Here is a 20,918-nt window from a genome sequence, read left to right as displayed (position 1 = left end):
TATTAAAGTATTTCTGATTCTGATTTACATTTTTTAATATATATTGCCAATAGGTCTACTCGAAAGCTGCTAAACTGTGTTCCCTTGTTCTAAAGAAGAAGAAGAAGAAGAAGAATTACTCTTTCACTCTATTATTTTTAATCATGTTACACACACACAGGCCCGAAATACACACACATGCACAGACAGGACCTATATACATGCAATTAATAGAGAGATTTTAGAGCTAAAAACAATGTTAATACAGATCCATCTATCTAGTTATTTATTTTTTTAAATAGTTTTGGAGAAGTCAATGAAAAAAAGCTCACTGTGCATGTTTTAAATGCACCATTGTGTAAAAATGTAGCAGTTTTACATCACGTCTGTCATGTCCTGTGATGTGATTACAGCCTTCTTTGTCTTTAATTCATTTAGTCAGTCAGACACACAAAGGCCTACACTAGCCTATCACTGCGACTCATGACCAGAAGACTATTCACTATCAGTTTTAGATATCAAACCTTAAATCCAGTTACATATTCATCACATTTGATTTGACATCTGTTTTCTAACAAGTTAGTTAGCTTCATTTAATGTCACACCAGTCCCAGTGGCTGAAGAGGTAGTAAAGTTGTGAAACCAAAATGTATGAATACTCAAAATTTAGTGTTTACGGCTAAAGTATACTATAGTGAGTTAAATTACTAAGATTGGTCCTTTTCAGGATAGCATATTGTTATATAAATTCTATAATTGGGTTATCATTATTTATGCATTGACATGTCAGCAGCATTTGAATGTTGAAGCTGATTGAGATGGAGCTTGTTATATAACAGTTGTGTGTAGGCTGACCACGTTGTATCTGATATATCTTGATCTGCTGTTAACTTTATAAAAGCTGTCAAATAAATGTTGTAGAATTGAAGTATGAGTATCATTAAAGCAAAATACAAATACTAAAAACACAAATACTTTATAGTTACATACAGCATTGGAGATTGTGTGCACTTAAGCCCGACAAGCCAGAACACAGCACCTTTTAAGAGTTGGATTTGATTTAATTTAAAGTTTCCACCAATTTTTTAGGCCCATTCGTGAGGAACAACAATGCACGTGGATTTTGGGAGGAGCTGAATAATGATGTACACACTAAAACAAATAATGTGTTTACCCCCCCCCCCAACTTTATTCCAAATCACAATTGTCCGTACATTTCAATTTGAAATACACACACATTTACAAAAAGTCATTTAAAGAAACATTTCCTTGCATTTGAAACAGTACAAGCCCACAACACATTAACAAGATTAAAATAATCCCAGGGGTTCACATCAGAATCAGAATTAGAAATACTTGAATAATCCCAGGGGGAAATTAATTAATTTAAACTTAGATATTTCCACAAAGGTGCTTTAAACATGTTAAAAGAACACAGGATTGTAAATTAAAGAGCAAGAGACTTTGACATTGTTTCATATAATTCATTTATAGACTGTGTTTCTTCCGATAACACCTTAAGGGATGTTTAGAGTTTTTAAAACAGTTTGTGGTGGGTTTGCTGTTTTTCCTTTTATTCTTGTGTGTATGATATTTTCCCATAATTTTGTATACCTTTTTTGACAGACCATCCATATAAATCATCACTTGAAATGTGTTAAACAAAGACTTGTTAATCCCAATATCTAACCATCCATAAACATCTTTCCAGAACATCACTGTGACCGAACAAAAGAAGAGGCGTTCAATTGTTTCGTGTTCTGTCATATAGAAAACACACGGACTTACTTCAAAATTGAACCTTTTCCTTAGAGTTTCAGCAGCAGGATAAATGTTATTTATTATTGTGAACTGAATTTCTTTCTAACCTTGAGTGAAATATAATGCGTTCACTCACTTAGCCTAGATTGTATTTCTGCGGCAAATTACATTTTCTCCCACAGACTTGAACGCAGCGCGGAGCCCCGTGTTGACGTCGGTCTCACCCCCTGAACGCGTCCGCAAATCCCCGTTACCTCGTTAAAATGAGCCAAAACAAAACGGCTTTACTGTAACCAGCCGTCTCCAAAACGCTGTGGTGATCGTTTCACGCGTTTGTTCCGCAATCGTGTAAATTATGTCACTTTGTTTTCTAAAATGTGCGCATAAGAGTGGTGAAAAGCGCATAAAGTGCCTCTTCACGGTACACACACGTGTCCTTACCGTGGCTGCACGTGTGTGCTCACGCTCTGAGCACAGTTTTCCAGACAATTTTAGCCTCTTTTTTTATAATGAAGCTGTCATTTTTATCTGAGAGTTTAAGGGTGTGTGAGTGTGTGTGAGTCCATTTCTGTCTGTGTGTGAGTGTGTGTGAGTCCATTTCTGTTGTGTGAGTCCATTTCTGTCTGTCTGTGTGTGTGTGTGAGTCCATGTCTGTGTTGTATGGTGTGTGTGTGTGTGTGAGATGTGTTCAGTGACATCTAACGTGTGGCTCATCATTAAAGGGTCTTTTTTCCTGTGTGATTATATAATAAGAGTTGTGCTCAATCAGCCCCAACTGTGAGCACTTTTAAACCCTGGTTAAAACATTTCTATTGTCATGTGCTTAAAGCGAAGTCCTTTTTATGAACTTTATCTATTTTCTTTTACTTTTGTATTCTTTTTTGCTCCTGCTTTAAACTGTGTTATTTGTTCATATGCTGTTTGTAATAGTTTTCGGCCGCTTGTACCCGCGACCTCGTTCTTTCGGTCATGACCCAGCTTTCATGACCATAGGTGAGGGTAGGAACGAAGATTGACCGGTAGATCGAGAGCGAGGGTGGCTTGAGTCTCCCTTAGAGATAGGGTGAGAACTTCAGCCATCCGCGAGGAACTCAGAGTAGAGCCGCTGCTCCTTTGCGTTGAAAGGAGCCAGTTGAGGTGGTTCAGGATCATCTAGTAAGGATGCCCCCTGGGCGCCTCCCTAGGGAGGTGTTCCAGGCACGTCCAGCGGGGAGGAGGCCTCGGGGAAGACCCAGGACCAGGTGGAGAGATTATATCTCCACACTGGCCTGGGACCGCCTCTGGATCCCCCAGTTAGAGCTGGTTAATGTGGCCCGGGAAAGGGAAGTTTGGGGTCCCCTGCTAAAGCTGCTGCCCCCGCCACCCGACCCCGGATAAGAGGCCGAAGATGAGATGAGATGTAATAGTTTTTTTGTCTTTATGTAAAGCACATTGAGTCGCCTTGGTATTAAATGCACTATATAAATAAAGATGCCTCTCCTTGCCTTAAGGTGTGCCGTTTTCTCTCTCTTAAGTACAAATTGCAGGTACTTGTAGGCTACTTTGAGTATTTCTATTTTATGAAACTGTATATACCTCTACTTCACTACATAGCAGAGGCAAAGATTGTACTTTTTTCTGTTCAGCTACTTTTCAGATTACATTGTTTTCATGTAGTTCATGTCCAGTGAAAAGCACATATCTCTAAATTTTGTGATCTTTAAAGTTATATGTATAAAGTGTCCCTTTATGCGTTGAGAAAATCTTCCTAATTCTTAAGCTGAACACAACATTTAAAATGCATTATCACAAAGCTGACGGGCTGTTGAAAAGTGGACTTTTTAGAGATACGTACATGGTTCTTAAAAGGACAGTGACACTACAAACTATGATTATCTTATAGAACAGGGCTACCCATCCCTGCGCCTGGAGGGCCACTGTCCTGCATGTTTTACGTTTCCCTCTGCTCCAACACACCTGAATCTAATGATGTGCTCGTTATCAAGCAGCTGAAGCCTGTCACAGGTTAGAAAATCATTAGACTCAAGTGTGTTAGAGCAGGGAGAAACCTTAAACATGCAGGACAGTGGCCCTCCAGGAGCAGGGTTGGGCAGCCCTGTTATAGAATATGATCCATCTCATCAGTAATATTAATCCAGACACATCATATATAATAGGAAAACACCGATAGGGTTACGTCTTGTAGTAACTACTTAAGTTAAAGTATCTAAAGTAAGGTTTTGAATGCAGAACTCTGTCTTGTAAGAGTGTATTTTAACAGGGTGTTATTGCTACTTTTGCTTTAGTAAAGCATCTGAAGACTTCTGCCAACACTGGCCTCTACAGCCACTATTACTTTTCATAAGTGGCGGAAGAAGTACTTTAATATTTTACTCAAGTCCGTTAAGTAAGTTACATTACCACAGTGTAAAAACACTGTGACAAGCAAAAGTCCTGCATAAAACATACTTAAAGTACCAGAAAAGCAAAATACAGTTTAGTGTCTAACCAAAAAGTGCAAACACTGAAACAATATATGATAATAGTGTAAATGCAACTGTATGCACTTTATAAACTATAATAAATTATGAATGAGCATCTTGATGTAACATTTTTAACAGTCCAGAGACACCTGGCCTGAAATAAAACGTTTTTACCCCTCCACAGCCATTCATCATGCTTCTGTGTCATGTACAGTTGCAGGAATTGTGCTGATGACTCTCTACATGTACGAACAGAGGCCGTGCGCTACAGGCTGCTACTGTCAGATGAAACCAGGCCCGCCTCTGGAGAAAACATTATGGACTAATTGTTTATTTTCCAGGGAAATGATGTTCATTTTAAACTGTAAACTTTTAAATGGTTACACAGGCCGTGTTGTTATGTTAATTCAAAACCCCTTTAAAAGCCTTTTTAATCCAAGTACAAACATGGAAATCGTGTTTGGACATGCACTGGAAATTCTTCTTTCGTGTGCTTGGATGGCCTCAAGGCGGTTGTTCACAATTATCAGGAGATGGTAAGGGTCCAAACCAACTAGTGTGGAAACCATGATTGCCTGGTCTGAATAGCCACAATTAAAGGTGTGGTGAAAATCCTGCCGTGATCGAGAGGGGTAAGATCTACGTATCGTGTATGATCGATCCTACAAATGGAGATAACGGTGCACATTTTCAAGCAGTCTCTCCTCAAAGTGTCCATGGTGTTGCACTCAGTTGTACTCATGAAGAGTTATGGAAATAGTTTGAAAAAAAGTAAATGTAAAAAATAAAGAAAAAATAGCCTGAGACAGAAGTTTAAATCTTGCCTACTTCCACAGCCGCACACACCTGACCAGTCGCTGCGTGAATGATCCAGGAGGCCTTAAATAACCACTAACTCGGGAAGCTACTCCAATATAAAAATGGAAAATATATCTTAAACCAATCTGCCCACCAGCGACCTGCTTTTTTTACTGTATATTTATTTATTTCACTGTATAAAGCTACCCTATACCTCTTTTTAAAAACAAATTCTAAAGTCAATATAGTGTCTATCCCGTGACATAAGCTTAGGCCTAGAGGTCAAGTCTTTTATTCAGGCGTGGCTGACAGGATTCAGAAGGTACTGTACGTGGGGACTGGCAGAGTTTAGTCATGAAGCATGTCATAGTTATTGTTATTCAAATATGATTCATAAACATCAGCCAAAAATACAAAGCACACCTTCATAAACTAGAAGTTACCTTTCAAGTGAAGCCTCAAATAGTACGTGCATTTTGGTTTTATATGCTTTTCCATTTGGGTATGTTGAATAGGCCAGAATACCAACACTTGGGTGTTAGGAGGTTAAACTGGTCACTATCCTGTGTCACACACATTAAAATGTACGAAATGTGAAGTGTTTTGTGTTGCAAACAAATGGCGACAAACAACGCAGAGCTTCACTGCAGCAACGGTTTATAAAGACTTCCACTGAATTCCCCGTAGGATTATGACTAAAGCCTGAAATATGCTGTCAGTCCGTTCCTCACTGCACATTCAGTAAATGGTTGCATTAATATGAAGGGTGTAGCGTTGGTTGCTACCCCTCTGTGTTTGAATGACGGGTGTGTGCGTGTGTGTGTACAGGAGAAAGAAAGAAACAGTCGAACATGTAACATGCTCTTGTGCCGTGACCTCATGCATTCACACCCATCACTCGCACACACACGCACGCACGCACGCACACACACAACTCAGATGGGTGCTATTATTGACTCACCAGCGTGCATTAGTGGTGGAAATTTTTTTTTTAATTGTATATGGATGTCTATAAATGTGCTATTATTAAACTGACATCATCATCAGAGAAATGTGGGGTTAAATGTTTATCCCTTGTAGTCACAATAAACACGACCTTTAAAGCATGGAAAAGAGTTGTTTAGAAGGTAGAAGAGAGGACAGACTTTTCTTTTTCATTTTAGCTCAATTTTAACGCAAAATGTTGACATTTTCCCCAGAGAAATCACCAAAAATAGACTTAGATGTGATTTTTGAGTCAATAGCAGCATTGTCCAAGTGAGTCCAAGCAATATACTGTAGTTAGAAATCAAGGTTAGGCTTGTGTCTCCGCTTCAAATAAATGCGTAATCAAGTAAAATTCAATGCACAATACAAAACTCCATAAAATGAGATTCTGCAGCACCAACACCTTTAAAGTCCCCCAACTGAACAGGGTGTGGTGTGGACGGGAGTAGACCAGCTGCCTCGGACCGTTTCCTCACATTTAAGTCATGAGAGTCAGTCAGTCATTCAGTAGAAAAGCAAACGAAATGCCAAATGTTAGATTCCTCCCGAATACCATGTTCAGGTGTGGAAATCAGCACCAGGTAAAAGCTCTTACATTTAAGTCTTCAATAATTCTTCATTTAGATTCTTCAACTTAAATAAAATAATATATATAATACACGTGTCACATAATGTATGACACCCCCACCCCTCTGTTATCGAATCATCTCATTCAAAAAATAAAATAAAATCTCAGGTAACAACACTAGATACTGTATTCTCACATTAACGTTGTCCAGAGAAGGTTCTAGTTGCTTTTTAGTTATTTTTTCCCAGTTGAAAGTAAGTTTCACTACGCAGCAAGGTGTGGATGGGTGTGGTCAGACTAATGTCATCTGTGGCACCTTCGATCACACCCGACAGTGCGTCCTTGACTACATCACTGCAACACAACAAGAGGTTAAGCTGCCTGAGATCTGCAAGAACAAGATTTTCAGGCAGTCTTTACAAACAAAATAATGCATGGTGGCAACAATGACCACCAATACCTTTGCACAATGACGGGGAGACTGCCTTATATGTCGAAAGACTTGGGGTTACAGGTAAAGCATGTCACATTCTAGTCCAACTTAAGATTGTTACATCTGTTGCAGTCATACTATTACTTAATGTTTTAAAAATGAATCAAAAAAATAAATAAACTGTTTCAATCCATTCTGTTATAAGTATTCACAATGTTAAAAGTCAGGTTTTCGACAGTGAAATGCTAAAAATGTGTGTGTGTGTGTGTGTTTTTGGTCCTCACATAAAAAACAAGCCATGACACATCGGTGTCAGACGGGGGGTGACAATACCTTCTATCCCTCTGTTCTGCGTCCTTCTCTTTATCTCTGTCTCTCTCTCTTTTGTCCCTGCCAGGCCACTGTTTGTCCCTGTTCATAACGACATCAACACAACATGCAGCTTACGAGACAAGGACACAGTCAAATGTGCGATCCCACACTGGATCCGTTCTCCTCGTTGGTGGAATTTTCCCCTTTGTGGGACCAATAAAGAAACATCTTATCTTATCAAACTGACGGATTGATCCATTCTTTAAGCTTACACATGTTGCTGTTCATTTATTGTCATTTCTAAGATGTAAGTGAAGTCACTGCACCCAGAGAAGAACACTTAACACACTTAACTGTGTTAATTAGAGAGCTTGAGAGACAGGGATAAGCTGATACCTATATCGGGTGGCACGGTGGTGTGGTGGTTAGCACTGTCCCCTCACAGCAAGAGGGTTCCTGGTTTGAGTTTGTGTGGAGTTTGCATGTCCTCCCCGTGTCTGCGTGGGTTTTCTCCAGCTTCCTCCCACAGTCCAAAGACGCTTAATTGATGACTCTAAATTGCCCGTAGGTGTGAATGTGAGTGTGAATGGTTGTCTGTCTCTATGTGCCGTGTGATAGACTGACTTCCTGTCCAGGGTGTACCCCGCCTCACGCCCAATGTCAGCTGGAATCTCCAGCGACCCCCTATAGGGACAAGCGGTCGAAGATGGATGGACGATAAAGTACCAATTCTTTATTATCATTATTATTATTATAATAAACAATTCATTTTTTTATTTGGACAGAGACAGGCTTACCGTCTGTTTTCAGTCTTTATGCTAAACTTAGCTCGCTGCAGCCTGGTATCACTAAATGGCGTATGAATAAAACTACTACTACAATTTAATGTTTTTGCGTGTCATTGCACACCATTTAGTTTCCACTCACCCATACTGAGACGTAGGATTGTATAAAGAGGGACAAAGTCCATGTAGAGAGGAAGGCTGAGGTGGATGGGTGGGTCAAGCAACTGTGTTGACCTTTTACTTTACGTGGCTTACTTAGTTTACGTAGAAAACACACTTTGAAATGGCCCTTCTGCAGAATGACTAACTACATTCTGAATTTTAAGTTAATTTTGATGCAAATATTTTTGTACTGTTAGGTAGAGCTTTCAGTGCCGTCCTTTTACTTGTAACAGAGTATTTTTACACTGTGGTGTAGCAACTTTTACTCAAGTAAATGATCGGAATATTTTTTGTCCACCACAGCAAATTAAGTCGTGGAAAGTATCGCGTGAATGTGGTTGTTCACGCCGTTAAAACGCTTCTGTTAGAGTTGTGAACGTTAAATTTATTTTAGATCTCTTGTTCTAGACTAAAGCATGGACAGTCAGACACATTCGACTTTTTTTTAAATCTGCATTCAAACAGACAGAAATATATAACAAGATGGGAATCGAATACCGGTTCCAGTTGAGAACCAGTAACAAATTGGAACCAGAATAATACCAATTCCTTTAATCAAGATTTTATCAATGTTTTTCTGACAGTTCATTGCAAAAAAAAGACATCAAACTCATGTGTCTGCTGCTGGAACCTTGTGACAAGAAGGAGTCATGGCAGAGAGGAAGAAACGGTCCAAAGTGTGCCGTTATAATAACATTAGTGCGACACAGGCAGGTCTAGCCGACTTTTTTGACTGAGAAAACCCAAATAAAAAAGAAAGTTGAACAAATATTCACTATTTCCATCTCTGTTCAGACTCAGATAATACAACCGTTATGCTGAAAACAGAAAATTGATCAGGAATCATTAAGGGAATGAATACAGACTCAGGTGGATGAGCAGGATCAATACTAGCGTTGGTATTAATAAGGTATCCCTGGACATGATACCGTAGCAGAAGCACTTCAATAGCACAACTGTGTTGGCGTGATGACAGACCTCATCTGTTACCTGACTCGTGTGTTGTTTGTCACAAACATACCAGAGTTTCGTTCTGATTTTGAGTTACTGAATGAAGCCGTCTCTCTTTCTCTGGGACACACAAACACATCTGAACGTCTCACCACCAACAAACACCGGTCTCCATCTAGGTTGTAACACACCCGCAGACCACATAATCCCTAAACACACACACACCAAAGCCTTTGCATTCACAGTCACAGTCTCCTGTAGGTATTGACATGTAGACACACACCCGGCTCACGCACACACACACTCATCCTCCCACCGACGCCCATCGAGGCCCCTCACTGTAAACAGGCTGATATTTGGTTCAATGGCGGCGTCCTATTCTTTGCGGGCGATGACACTGGTGACATGTAAAGCTCTCGGGCATTGTCCGGCTCTCTGGAGCTCTGTGGCAGTGTAATCACCAGTGAAATGGCAATGGGCCACTGGGATGAAAACACAAGTCAGCAGCTGGTCAGCAAATCACAGTTGAAAGCTGTTAAATGGTGGATTTGCCCAGTAAGCAAGACAAGCTCGAGGGGCCTTTGTGGAGCCGGTTTGTGGATGCACAGAGTTGGAAGGAGAGACTTTTTTCATAACCATTGATATGGGTTACATTCAAGACCTCTGACACAGACTCGTTTATCGAGTTGATCAAAAGAGTAGAAAAATCTCAGATAAAGTTGTTTTAATGTAAATTTCAATTAAAGTGATAGGATATGATCTGACTTTTGAGTGACAGCAGATTTCCAAATTTGATGCTGAAATTGTTGCTTACTAGAAACACTTCAACCTATTTGGCTCTTAGTCAGTAGAAGAAGAAGAAGAAGAATTCCTTTATTAGTCCCACAACGGGGAAATTCGATTTTTTTCAAACTATTATTGTTGTTCATGTCACACACAGGCCCGAAATACACACACATGCACAGACAGGAGCTATATACATGCAATTAATGGAGAGAAGTTAGAGCGAGGGTGCTGCCAGTGACCGGCGCTCCGACCAGTTGGGGGTTCGGTGCCTTGCTCAACCGCACCTCGGTAGTGCCCAGGAGATGAACTGGCACCTCTCCAGCCACCAGTCCACGCTCCATACAGGGACTCGAACGGGCAACCCTCCGATTCCCAGCTAAGTCACCTATGGACTGAGCTACTGCGGTCTATTAGTATAATACTAATACTACTAGTACTAATAATACTGATAACAACATCTATCCATCCATCTAAATATCTATCAATTCATCCATTGATCCTTCTATCTATCTATCTAATTATCTATCTATGCAAGATTTAGTAAAAACAATAAATGGTACCTGAACCATATTACTGGTGCATAATCATTTATGAAAAACAATAGTACTTGTGTAAAAATAACACAGGATGAACACTGGGTATCAACTCTTGGTAAAACAAGGGGACAACAGCATCACAAACAGTGCTCGAAACAGTGTTAGCAGTGTAAAAAACAGAACTAGTCTTCAAAAATCTTCCAAAAAGTACAAAATTAAACACATAATGGCTTCTGTTATAAAGGTGAAAGATACAAAAAGGAACTTCTACGTCCATGTGGTTCAACTGTCTGTGTCTGTGAGGCTATGATGTAATCTCAGGGTGAAACAGGCAACAGGTCACCATGTGGTAACTCTACACTCCACCTAGTGGCAAATGAGGTGGTGAAACATGTCACACAATTGTAACTTCTTATGCGTAATACTACATTGCACAAAAAGAACTGACTTCTATAATTTAAAAAAATCTGCTATTTGTGTTAAGGAAGTTTTTCCTTCTAATAAACGTCTTACCTACTCTGTCATAACAGGTTTTGATACATTTCTTCTGGTTGTGGCAGACTCTCACACATCATTTCCTTGAGTCAACTCTGATGTTACAGCAGCACGCACGGTCTTGCCAATTATGCTTATTAAAAAGCCTTTAAGCAAAACACACACATGTACCTGTTTACCTTTTACAGAAGTAGTGACTCACTGTGTACTCTGCAATGACAGACAGGGCTGCAGGAAGGATCGAGGGAACACAGGCGATGGCATGCTGTTCATGATGAGCACGAAATCAAACAGGAAAAAAAAAGTTCCCTATGATAAAACAGTTTACATGCCAAATATCTGATACAGGAGTGGTACATTTTTGCACTGAAATTAGGCACATAATAGGCCGCTGCATCCAAGATGAAGGTACACTCAAGTTACTACTGGTTGCCAACCTTTGATCCTAAGAATTAGGACGATTATTAGCTCTCATTAGTTTCATGAGTCTGCGATAGACTGGCGTCCTGTCCAGGGTGTACCCCGCCTCACGCCCGATGTCAGCTGGGATCGGCTCCAGCCCCCCCGCGACCCCGACCCCGGGATAAGCGGTTGAAGATGAATGAATGAATGAATAGTTTCATGAGTTGCAACAAATAGGGATTTTCCCTTTTCAGCAATTGCAAAGGTAAAACTATCCAAGTATTTTAAGAGAAAGGAAAAATAAAGTAATTTTGAGTAGCAGAATGTTTTTTTCCCTCTCCTAATAATTATCTTATGAGTCCTTGGATTAGGAAACATCGATTTAAGGAACACATTTGTACCAATGTGGCCTGACAGGTACAGTAGCCCAAGAGTTTAAGACCAGCCATAACAGTCACGGGGTGAATTCACCATTGCACGTCATACATTTGAAATATGACTGGTTGGCATCAGCTTTGCCTCAGTTGCCTGGTTGATCACAGATTTTGAGGAAACAAAAGGTAGAGAATTTGAAAAAATCCACATGTGCAGTAGGCTAAAGCCTCCCTGTGGTGTGGGGGCATCTTCCTCCACACATTTTGTATATGGTGCAATTTTTGGATTGATGAAAAGACACAATACCATGATCTCTGAACTACCATCTAACCATGACTCAGCTTTAGTATTTGATTCAGCTCACTCCCCAGAAACCAGTAACCACTGACCCAATGAACACACACACACACACACACACACACACACACACACACACACACACACACACACACACACACACACACACACACACACACACACACACACACACACACACACACACACACACACACACACACACACACACACACACACACACACGAGCTATCAAGTCGCACAGCACTGTACCTCCATCTAGTGGCCACATACAGAAGTTCAGCCTACCTCTGAGCAACGTGTTTGTGATTTTCTTGGCAGTCATTCCATACTCCATGTAAAAATGTGGTAACTTTAGGCTGCCTTACAAATAAACAGAGTTACAAAATATACAAATGATCTTAAAGTTGTTCCTTAGACATTTAGGGACACAGTCTCAAATTCGGCGTACATGTAATACACCACCGAACTCTTACCGACTGAACGGTGAGGCTTTTGCAATTAGTTGGCGCGGGTCCATATCCGCCACACAGGGAGTTTTGTTGCATTTGGTGAATAAGTCAGCTTGTTATTGAAGTAATTGACGATAGGCACACATGCCGAATTGAAGAGGGTGTCTCAACGAAGCAAAACAAGCATTCAGAAATGTCACAGCGTGCACTTAATAGGATGTCAAGTAAAAACGAATTAAAATCGCAGGGTTTTTAAACGGACACTGGGACTGTGACCTCAACTGCTCACCCATGTCACGTGTTTACCAGCCAGAGCCAAGTATGCGTTGGGACAATGTATTTACTATCACACTATATTCCTGTGCACTTATATGGTGTTGTTCCCATGTGGGTTAGTTTAGACTAACCATTTAACGCTGTTTATAATGAAAAAACAACTCCTACGTGATTCCAAACTCAGGCCAATAACCTGCTGGTGAAGATCAATTGAAACTTGCATGACTTTTAGCCTTCCCGGACCTATTTTATGTCGTAATTTGCCCGCATGTTTCAACACGATGGGTATGTTCTCCCGATAATGGGCGGTGCCAGATAAAGAACACTCACTTTGGATTAATCCTTTACATTTCCTTCCCACTGAGATCCTCCAGCTGAGCGCTTCTCTCCCTCTCTGCGTACGGCACAAAATGGCATTAAATGGTAAAATCGCAGTCGTGACAGGAGCAGCGATGGGGATAGGGAGAGCGATGACGGAGATGCTGCTGGAGAACGGAGCCACGGTAACGTTGGTCTCTGTTATTACGCAAAGTCTGCAAAAGGGAATTGTTATAGCTTAGGGCTAGGTTTCTGATAGTGTGTACAGTGGTGAGAATAACCACAAAGCTGCACTCTGCACTCTTACACCTGGTTGTGCATTGTTAACTGTGTTATACTATTTGTTTTTTGTTGCATATCTTGCATGCACTTTGCTGCTGCAGCAATGTCAATGTATCATTTGTGAGACAAAAAAAGGACTTGGCCTATCTAATCTCATTTTATCTTACAAAGTTGGACTACATTCACTCAAATACTCTACTTAAATTCCCTTTTAAAGTAGCCTACTGGTAGATCATATTTATTGTAGACTACTAACTGAATAGAGCAGGGGTTGGCAATTCCTGTCCTGTAGAGCCATTGTCCTGCATGTTGTAGGTTTCTCTCTGCTTGATCATTGTTAGACTCAGGTGTGTCAGGGTAGGGAAAAACCTAAAACATGCAGGACAGTGGCCCTCCAGGACCGGAATTGCCCACCCCCTGGAATAGAGTAATCTTTTCAAACTTTACATTTGTTTGAAGTTCTAGTCTTTAAATTAGTGATAGACCGATACATCGGCAGGTCGATATTTGCATGTATTTTCAGGTGTACCGTTATCGGCCGATGCGGGCTGCTGCATTCACCTATATTTTTCCCCCAGCATTATTTACAGACAGGCGTCTACAGGCAGCTCCATGTTACTGGAGACACCTTTTATAAATTCCATAAATGTTCCTTTTTTTAAAGACCCGTAGCATTTCTTATCACCATTGTGTAATTTTTACGATGTAAATTGAGGGAGCAAAAGTCGTATCGGCTCCAAATATCGGCTCAAGAACATCGTGAGTCTGTATCGATCATCGGGTAAGGCTGAGAGGAAAAAAAATCGGTATCTGCATCGGCCATTAATAATCCATACCGGTCGACCCCTACTTTAAATGTTTATTATTATTATTATTTGTAGTAGTATTCTTATTATAAGTAACAAAAACAACCTGCCAATACTGGAATATTGCAAGCTATGTACAATGCAAATCCAAAATGAGTCATATCTAGTTCTGCTACATGCTTAATTCTTCATTGACATCATTGAAATTGAGCAATTCAACTTGAGATTTGAACTGCAACACAAACTACAACCTCCAAAATAACAACAAAAACCCTGTTTCAACACCAACTGAATATTTTAACCTTCATGAAGGAGTGGAGGGATTTATTTCAGGACTGCACGTTATGTGTACCTAATAAACTGATTGCGGGCCTATATCTGCTTGTCCTTCCCCTGCACAGGTAGCTCTCCTGGATGTGAATGAAAGTGCAGGAAAGAGTTTAGTAGAAGTCCTCGACAAACAGTATGGAAAGGGAAGGACTTTGTTCCTGAACTGTAATGTTGAATCAGAGGAGGAGATAAAAGGTAAGGCACACGCACAGGCACACACACGCACACACACACACACTCACGCTTGCTAAATAAAGGACGTGGGGGAGGCACCGAAGAGAGGAAAACAGCTGGAGACTCACTTTCTGAACTAAAACATGCCTGAATGACGCCAGTAATTCCACCACCTCGCAGTGTTTTGGGATTTGTTTTGTTCCAGTTATCAGATACAGGACGTTCACAAACTCAGCTCAGACCGATGGCATTTAAACCCAGGTCAATAACCACGCCCCAGATTAGTTTGAGGTTGTGCAGTCACATTAATTACAGTTAAGAGCGTGGGAAAATAAGTTCCTGAGATGTGAAATGTTCATGTGACTAATAGGGAGAAGAACTATGAATATAACACCCAAAAATAGCAAGAATCATGCGAGTACCTAGAATTCATCCATTTTATTTGAAGTATCAAATCATAAAAGAAGTTATCTCTGGATACTTTTCATATATAGAGCAGGTCAAGACCACAGTATTTGATTTATAGAGACTAAGCAATGCCCCCATGAGCAAACAGCAACATCAGAAACAGCGACTTGGAAACAGTGGTGATGAAATATTACCTGTAGAAACAATAGATAGACAACTTTATTATTATTATTATTTGAAATATTTTATTGACTCATGTGCCTATTGTGTCACTTGCAGAAATAACACAAGATTGCAACCCATTGCACCGTGTGTAGAGCTCTTATGTCGTTTATGTGGTAGATTATATTACAGTTATATTTCATCCGAATGATGCCTTGTTGCTGAATGCACTGCTAATGTATGTATATGACAAAGAAAGCTGAAGAAAGAAAGTTAGTCTAAAATAACTTCATTTTAATTAAATAAATATTAACTGATCACACATCCTGAAGGGACAGGGCGACATACATTTCAGAAGTATATTATAGTAACAATCATGATTTCATGCAACTAATGTTATTTTAGTGAGGAAGCCTTACAATTTTCTTCTAATTATTTGATCTATAAAATGTCAGGTTTTGTGCGACTGGGGCTCAGAAATAGAGCGGGTCGTCCTCAGGTTTGATCCCCGGGTCCTCTGGTCGCATGTCCAGACACTGAACCCCAAATTGCTCCCTGTGCTGCACATGGGTGTGTCAATGCGGTCTGTATGGTTAGATTGTATTACATAATGGGCAGGGCCATCAGTATAAATGTCTGTTGTGATGTGATAATAATGTGATAATTATGTCAAGTGTCATGTTAGTGTGAAAGCGCCTTGAGTAGACAGAAGACTAGAAAGGTGCTTAATAAGTCCATTTACCATCCAGCGTCTAACCGTCAGAGAGCCCACAGATAATTCAGTTTACTATCAGAAGAGGGGGAGAAACCTAATATATTCACATGTGAGAAGCTAGACTCAGTGGATTTTCTTCTCAAAAAATGGTTTATATAATTTATGGATTATCCAAATAGTTGCTGCTTCATTTTCTGGTGAGTAGGCCGTATAAGGGGAAGAGCTTAACCTGGTTATGGAATAAAAATGAATGTTTCTTTTTCTGCTCTCAAGCTGCGTTTCAGAAAACCGCAGAAACCTTTGGAGGAATAGACATCCTGTGCAACAACGCCGGCATCTTGGATGAGACCATGTATGAGAAAACCGTCTCCATAAACCTCGTAAGACGTAGAGAGAGAGTATCAGACTGCATCTGTTTGGGATCATATGTTAGGCTACTTGAGCCCGGCTGCACCCCTCCCACACAGGAAGTGACACCACAACACATATCAATGCAGTGTTTCATGAATTACTGTTTAATCCACCTCCAACAGAAATACATATCTTTCTTTGCAGCAGTTAGACAACGGGAATCAATTATTAGGCAACCAACCAGTTACATTTAGCCACTTTCACATTCATCTTCCTCTGTTTCATTTCACAATATTTGGTACACAAAGGAAACGCAATAATAATGGACAGAAATTAAACGATTTCTGCACGTCAACAGCGACATCAACAGTTAGTATTGTGTGTTGTAGACGAGTGTCATCAAGGGGACTTACCGGGCTTTGGAGCACATGAGCAAGTTGAGTGGAGGTCGAGGAGGGGTCATCGTCAACACAGCATCCATGGCAGGTAAAGCCCACACCTGTTTGTGTGATTTCCATCAAAAGAAAACATAATTTTTGCATCCCTGCAGAAAAAATAATACAGACTTACTACATATATTATGTAAATCTGGAAAGCCGAACAACTGCAGTAATTCTAGTTCACTATTATCATCAAGTGTTAAGTTTTATTTCCCTTGTTATATTGCACGAATTATGAATTTGCGGTTTTTATGTTTATTCTATGTCTAGTTACATCCTGTGAGTCCCTTACTGTGATACACTTTTAGTTCCATTCCTGCTTTGAAAGGTGCTATAAAGTTCATTATTGCTCCAACATTGTTGCATTAAAATCAGGGACAATAATGAAGTTTGTGCATCCCTATTAGTCAGGATTCAACCCTTTAATCCACTGATATAAACCCACATCCTGCAGGTCTCGGCCCTCTGCCAAGCTGTCCCGTCTATACAGCTTCTAAGCACGGAGTGATCGGCTTCACTCGAGCCATGGCGGTAAGGATGGTTTTACAGTGTCTATAGAAAGTCATGATACCCTTTTGATATAGTCACTTTTTTGTTTTACACCCGGAAATGATAATACATAAAAAATTAAAAAAAATTCAAGTGATTTTTTTTTTTTTCACCATTTCTGAAAATGAATAAAAAAATGAAAAATCAGAATAACAGTGTTGGAAAAGAGATGAGTCCCTTTAGAATAACCATGATACACATTCTCAGGTATAACCATTCCCCTTCCAAATTACACACCAGGTTAACCGGCCTCCGCCTGACCTCACCATCAATTGTGGTGCTCTTGATTTTACTTCAGAATAAAATCAGCTGTTCCTTGAGGATTGCACTCCTAGTAGTGCAAGGCAACACAAGTAATTCACCATGGTTGGAAAGATGCTTTCAAAAGAGCTCTGGGGTAAAGTTGTGGATAGGCACAAGTTAGGAGAAGGATATAAAAACATTTCAGTGGCTTTAACTTTCCCTCTCAGTACAGTTCAGAGTATTGTCCAGAAGTGGAAGGCATATGGCACCACCCAGACCACATGTCCAGCATGACAACGACCCAAAACACACCTCCATAAAACAACACAGTGGCTAAAGGACAGGAAGGTGAATGTCCTAGAGTGGCCTAGTCAGAGCCCTGAGGATGGACCTGAAGAGTGCAGTCCATTGCCACTCACCAGAATTTGACTGAACTTGAACAGTTCTGCAGGAAGAATGGGGAAATATTTCCCAATCTAGTTGCACAAAGCTGGTAGAGACAGATCCAAACAGTCTGATGGCTGCAATTAAAGCAAAATGTGCCTCCACAAAGTATTAAAGCTGGGGACTAATCACTTTTCCAACCCCCATGTTTTTTATTAAGTTTCAGAAATTTTGAAAAAAAGGAGAAATGTGTAAATCCCACTCGATTTTTATTTTTATTTTCATGTATTATCATTTCCTGCTGTAAAACAAAAAAAGCGACTATTTCAAAAGGGTATCATTAGTTCCTATAGGCACTACATAGGAAAAAAGGATGAAGAAGTCACTTAACATGTTATTCAAGGGCATGTATAGTCAAAGTGCACGTGATAGTGATAACTGTAAACTATGCCTATAGGTCACTGACATGTTTGGATCACAAGCTAGCTACCTTATACTGCTACAAACGAGAATATGAGTGATTGTCCTCAAATTGGTTCGAGTACAGGAAGGCTGTGTTTGGCCGTTTAATATTTAAATTGCTATAATGCAAGAGAGAGATGTGTTTGTATTATACATTGTGCTCTGGACACTTGAAGCTTAATTATGTGATGTGAATGTGTTTCTTTTACTAGGCCGTCTCTACCCTATCAGGTTACGGTATACGGATCAACGCCCTTTGCCCAGGTTTCGTCCAAACGGACCTTTTCGCCACTATTCCAGCCAAACTGGGTCAATTCTCCCACCTGGCTGATACTACCCAGAAGCTAGTGGAAAAGCTCGGGATTGTATCGTAAGTCTTTGCTTGTGTCTTCTTGTTAACGTTGGTATTTAGCCTCATAAAATCCTTTATTTTCTATCTACGCTCCATTAAATCTTTTTTTTTTAAATGTTTGTTTGGCTGGTAAAGATGCTGCGACGTAGACTTCCACTCAGTACAAAAATATATTTTTTAGACCCCACTTCCATCGTGTTAAAGGACATTATCATGACCACGTGTGATACTGTGTACATGCATATTAATTGAAGTCACTGTACCTTTTTTATCTCAGTATTTCTGATGTAGCAGATGCCGTCCGGGAGCTGGTGACAGATGAGACGAAGAATGGAGAGGCCCTCCTGGTGTTACCTACAGGAAGGACGTTTGCGCCTTTTCCTTCATTCATCTAGAACAACCAGAACAGTCCTGGATCTTATTATCAAAAGGGCAATGTTTGTTGAATGTGCAAAAATAAAAACTTAACGCCTCAAGTGCCTTTGTGAACAGCAGACAAATGATTTTGGCTGAAATATCTAGAGTGAAGAATAAATAAATGAAATGGTCCAAATAAAGTGAATTGTATAGAGACCCCATCTTGATGTATATGCACTGCATTGTACTGAAATGACAACTGACAGCAGACGAGAGGAGAACAGATTTAAAGTTTGGCAGAAACGATATAATAGGCTTAGGGAGACCGTGACAAAATCTGGTTGTTTTAACATGAGTCACAGTCAGCTGATGGAGTAGAAGCTGGAGAGCGCGGGAGAGAGAACGATGATGGATGAATGAGAGCGTAGAGAGTCTTTTGCCAAGCCTTATCAGTGCATGTGCTCCCTTCAAACTCTTCCCTGCAGTTTCATTTTTGTCCAGGAGGGTTACCTGTACAGATTATTATGTACAGACATTCATGCTTTTCTTCGGATGCATCTTTGTACTGTTTACAGATATGGAATAAAATGCAGCACCCAACGGTCTAAATTCATTGACTCTTGAAACGCTTGAAAACTGGTGTGATCCGAGAAAGAGGGCCAGGAGTAGGGGGGTAGAAATTAGACAGACATGGAACAAGCACATCTGGAGCACATGAACAAGTCGACTGGAGGTCGGGGAGGGGTCATCATCAACACTTTATCCAGGTGTGTGTTTGTGTTACACCTTTAATTTGCTCTTCTGACTCAACATTACAGTTGAGGACCTGTTGTTCTCTGTTGCTGTACTGTTTCTCAGGTGCTTCATTTACACTTTTCCCTCCAGTTTCATTCATATCCAGGAGAGTAACAGGTTAAGGACCATCAGATACACACGCATGCTTTTCTTTGCTTCAATGGGCATAGACACAAAGTTGGATTATCACTTTTATATATGTCATAATTAGTAATGAGTGATAAGGAGTCTAACTCATATCTAAGCCATTAACAAGTGCCAAACCTGCATTGTAATGATATGATGCAAAACATAAAAGTATGAACCCTTAATCTGATGTTTTTGCATGTTGCATTACAGTAAACCTTTTACAATTAAGTACATCTATGCATCCAACAGCTACTCTTTGATAAAACATTATGGCTTACCTTCAAGTAAAACATTTTCAGCGCATTTACAGCCCAATTTCAGTTTGTTGCGGACCCACACTGAGATCAAAGTACAGAATAAATGATAAACACTTGATATATGTGGAAGCTCTCCTAGTTACTTTGCAAGATGGCAAGCCACGCTTAGGTGAGTGAAACCCAGATGAAGGCCAAAGGGATGACTAGGGGTCACTGCAGTGCCACGAGGGGTCTGTATGTGCCATCTAGTGACCTGTTTGAGTATCGCTTTAACACAGTAACTGGACTGGGAGAAAAATGATTTCCCCCCGCTCACTGATTGGTCGAAAAAGCCATCTAGTGTTTGAGTATCGCTTTAACACAGTAACTGGACCGGAAGAAAAATGATTTCCCCCCGCTCACTGATTGGCTGAAAAGGTCACATGGTCTGGAGCTCACTCGCCTTCCTCGTTAGTATAGTGGACAGTATCTCCGCCTGTCACGCGGAAGACCGGGGTTCGATTCCCCGACGGGGAGTTCTTTTCTCCTGTTGATTATTTTTTAGTCACTCTCATAAAACTCCTAATATG

The 20,918-nt window shown here is 40.3% G+C and overlaps 1 protein-coding gene across 2 annotated transcripts; it reads left to right on the top strand.

Annotated features, from left to right (window-relative positions):
* The first annotated feature begins 13,201 nt into the window (after positions 1 to 13,201).
* LOC310956991 (15-hydroxyprostaglandin dehydrogenase [NAD(+)]) lies at positions 13,202 to 19,768 on the top strand. 2 transcript variants are annotated; one of them, XM_083927385.1, is made up of 7 exons: positions 13,202 to 13,338; positions 14,643 to 14,766; positions 16,304 to 16,410; positions 16,771 to 16,867; positions 17,276 to 17,352; positions 18,672 to 18,829; positions 19,103 to 19,768. In XM_083927385.1, the coding sequence occupies exons 1-7, from the start codon at positions 13,246 to 13,248 to the stop codon at positions 19,131 to 19,133; spliced, it is 687 nt and encodes a 228-aa protein (XP_083783511.1). In that variant the 5' UTR covers positions 13,202 to 13,245; the 3' UTR covers positions 19,134 to 19,768. The 2 variants fall into 2 exon arrangements, with proteins under 2 accessions (XP_083783511.1, XP_083783510.1); XM_083927384.1 differs by having other exon boundaries at positions 19,089 to 19,768.
* The last annotated feature ends 1,150 nt before the right edge of the window (positions 19,769 to 20,918 follow it).

This window comes from Echiichthys vipera (assembly GCF_963691815.1).
Source record: "Echiichthys vipera genome assembly, chromosome: 14".
Classification (NCBI taxonomy): Eukaryota; Metazoa; Chordata; class Actinopteri; order Perciformes; family Trachinidae; genus Echiichthys; species Echiichthys vipera.
The sequence above is the reverse complement of the archived record's forward strand: the minus strand, read 5'-3'. Positions and strand labels throughout refer to the sequence as shown.

Excerpts from the sequence above, each read along its gene's own strand:
- LOC310956991 (XM_083927384.1), top strand. The coding sequence starts at position 13,246 with ATGGCATTAAATGGTAAAATCGCAGTCGTGACAGGAGCAGCGATGGGG. Across the intron at positions 14,767-16,303 it reads ATCAGAGGAGGAGATAAAAG|CTGCGTTTCAGAAAACCGCA; the intron begins GTAAGGCACACG and ends TCTGCTCTCAAG. Across the intron at positions 18,830-19,088 it reads GAAAAGCTCGGGATTGTATC|TATTTCTGATGTAGCAGATG; the intron begins GTAAGTCTTTGC and ends TTTTTATCTCAG.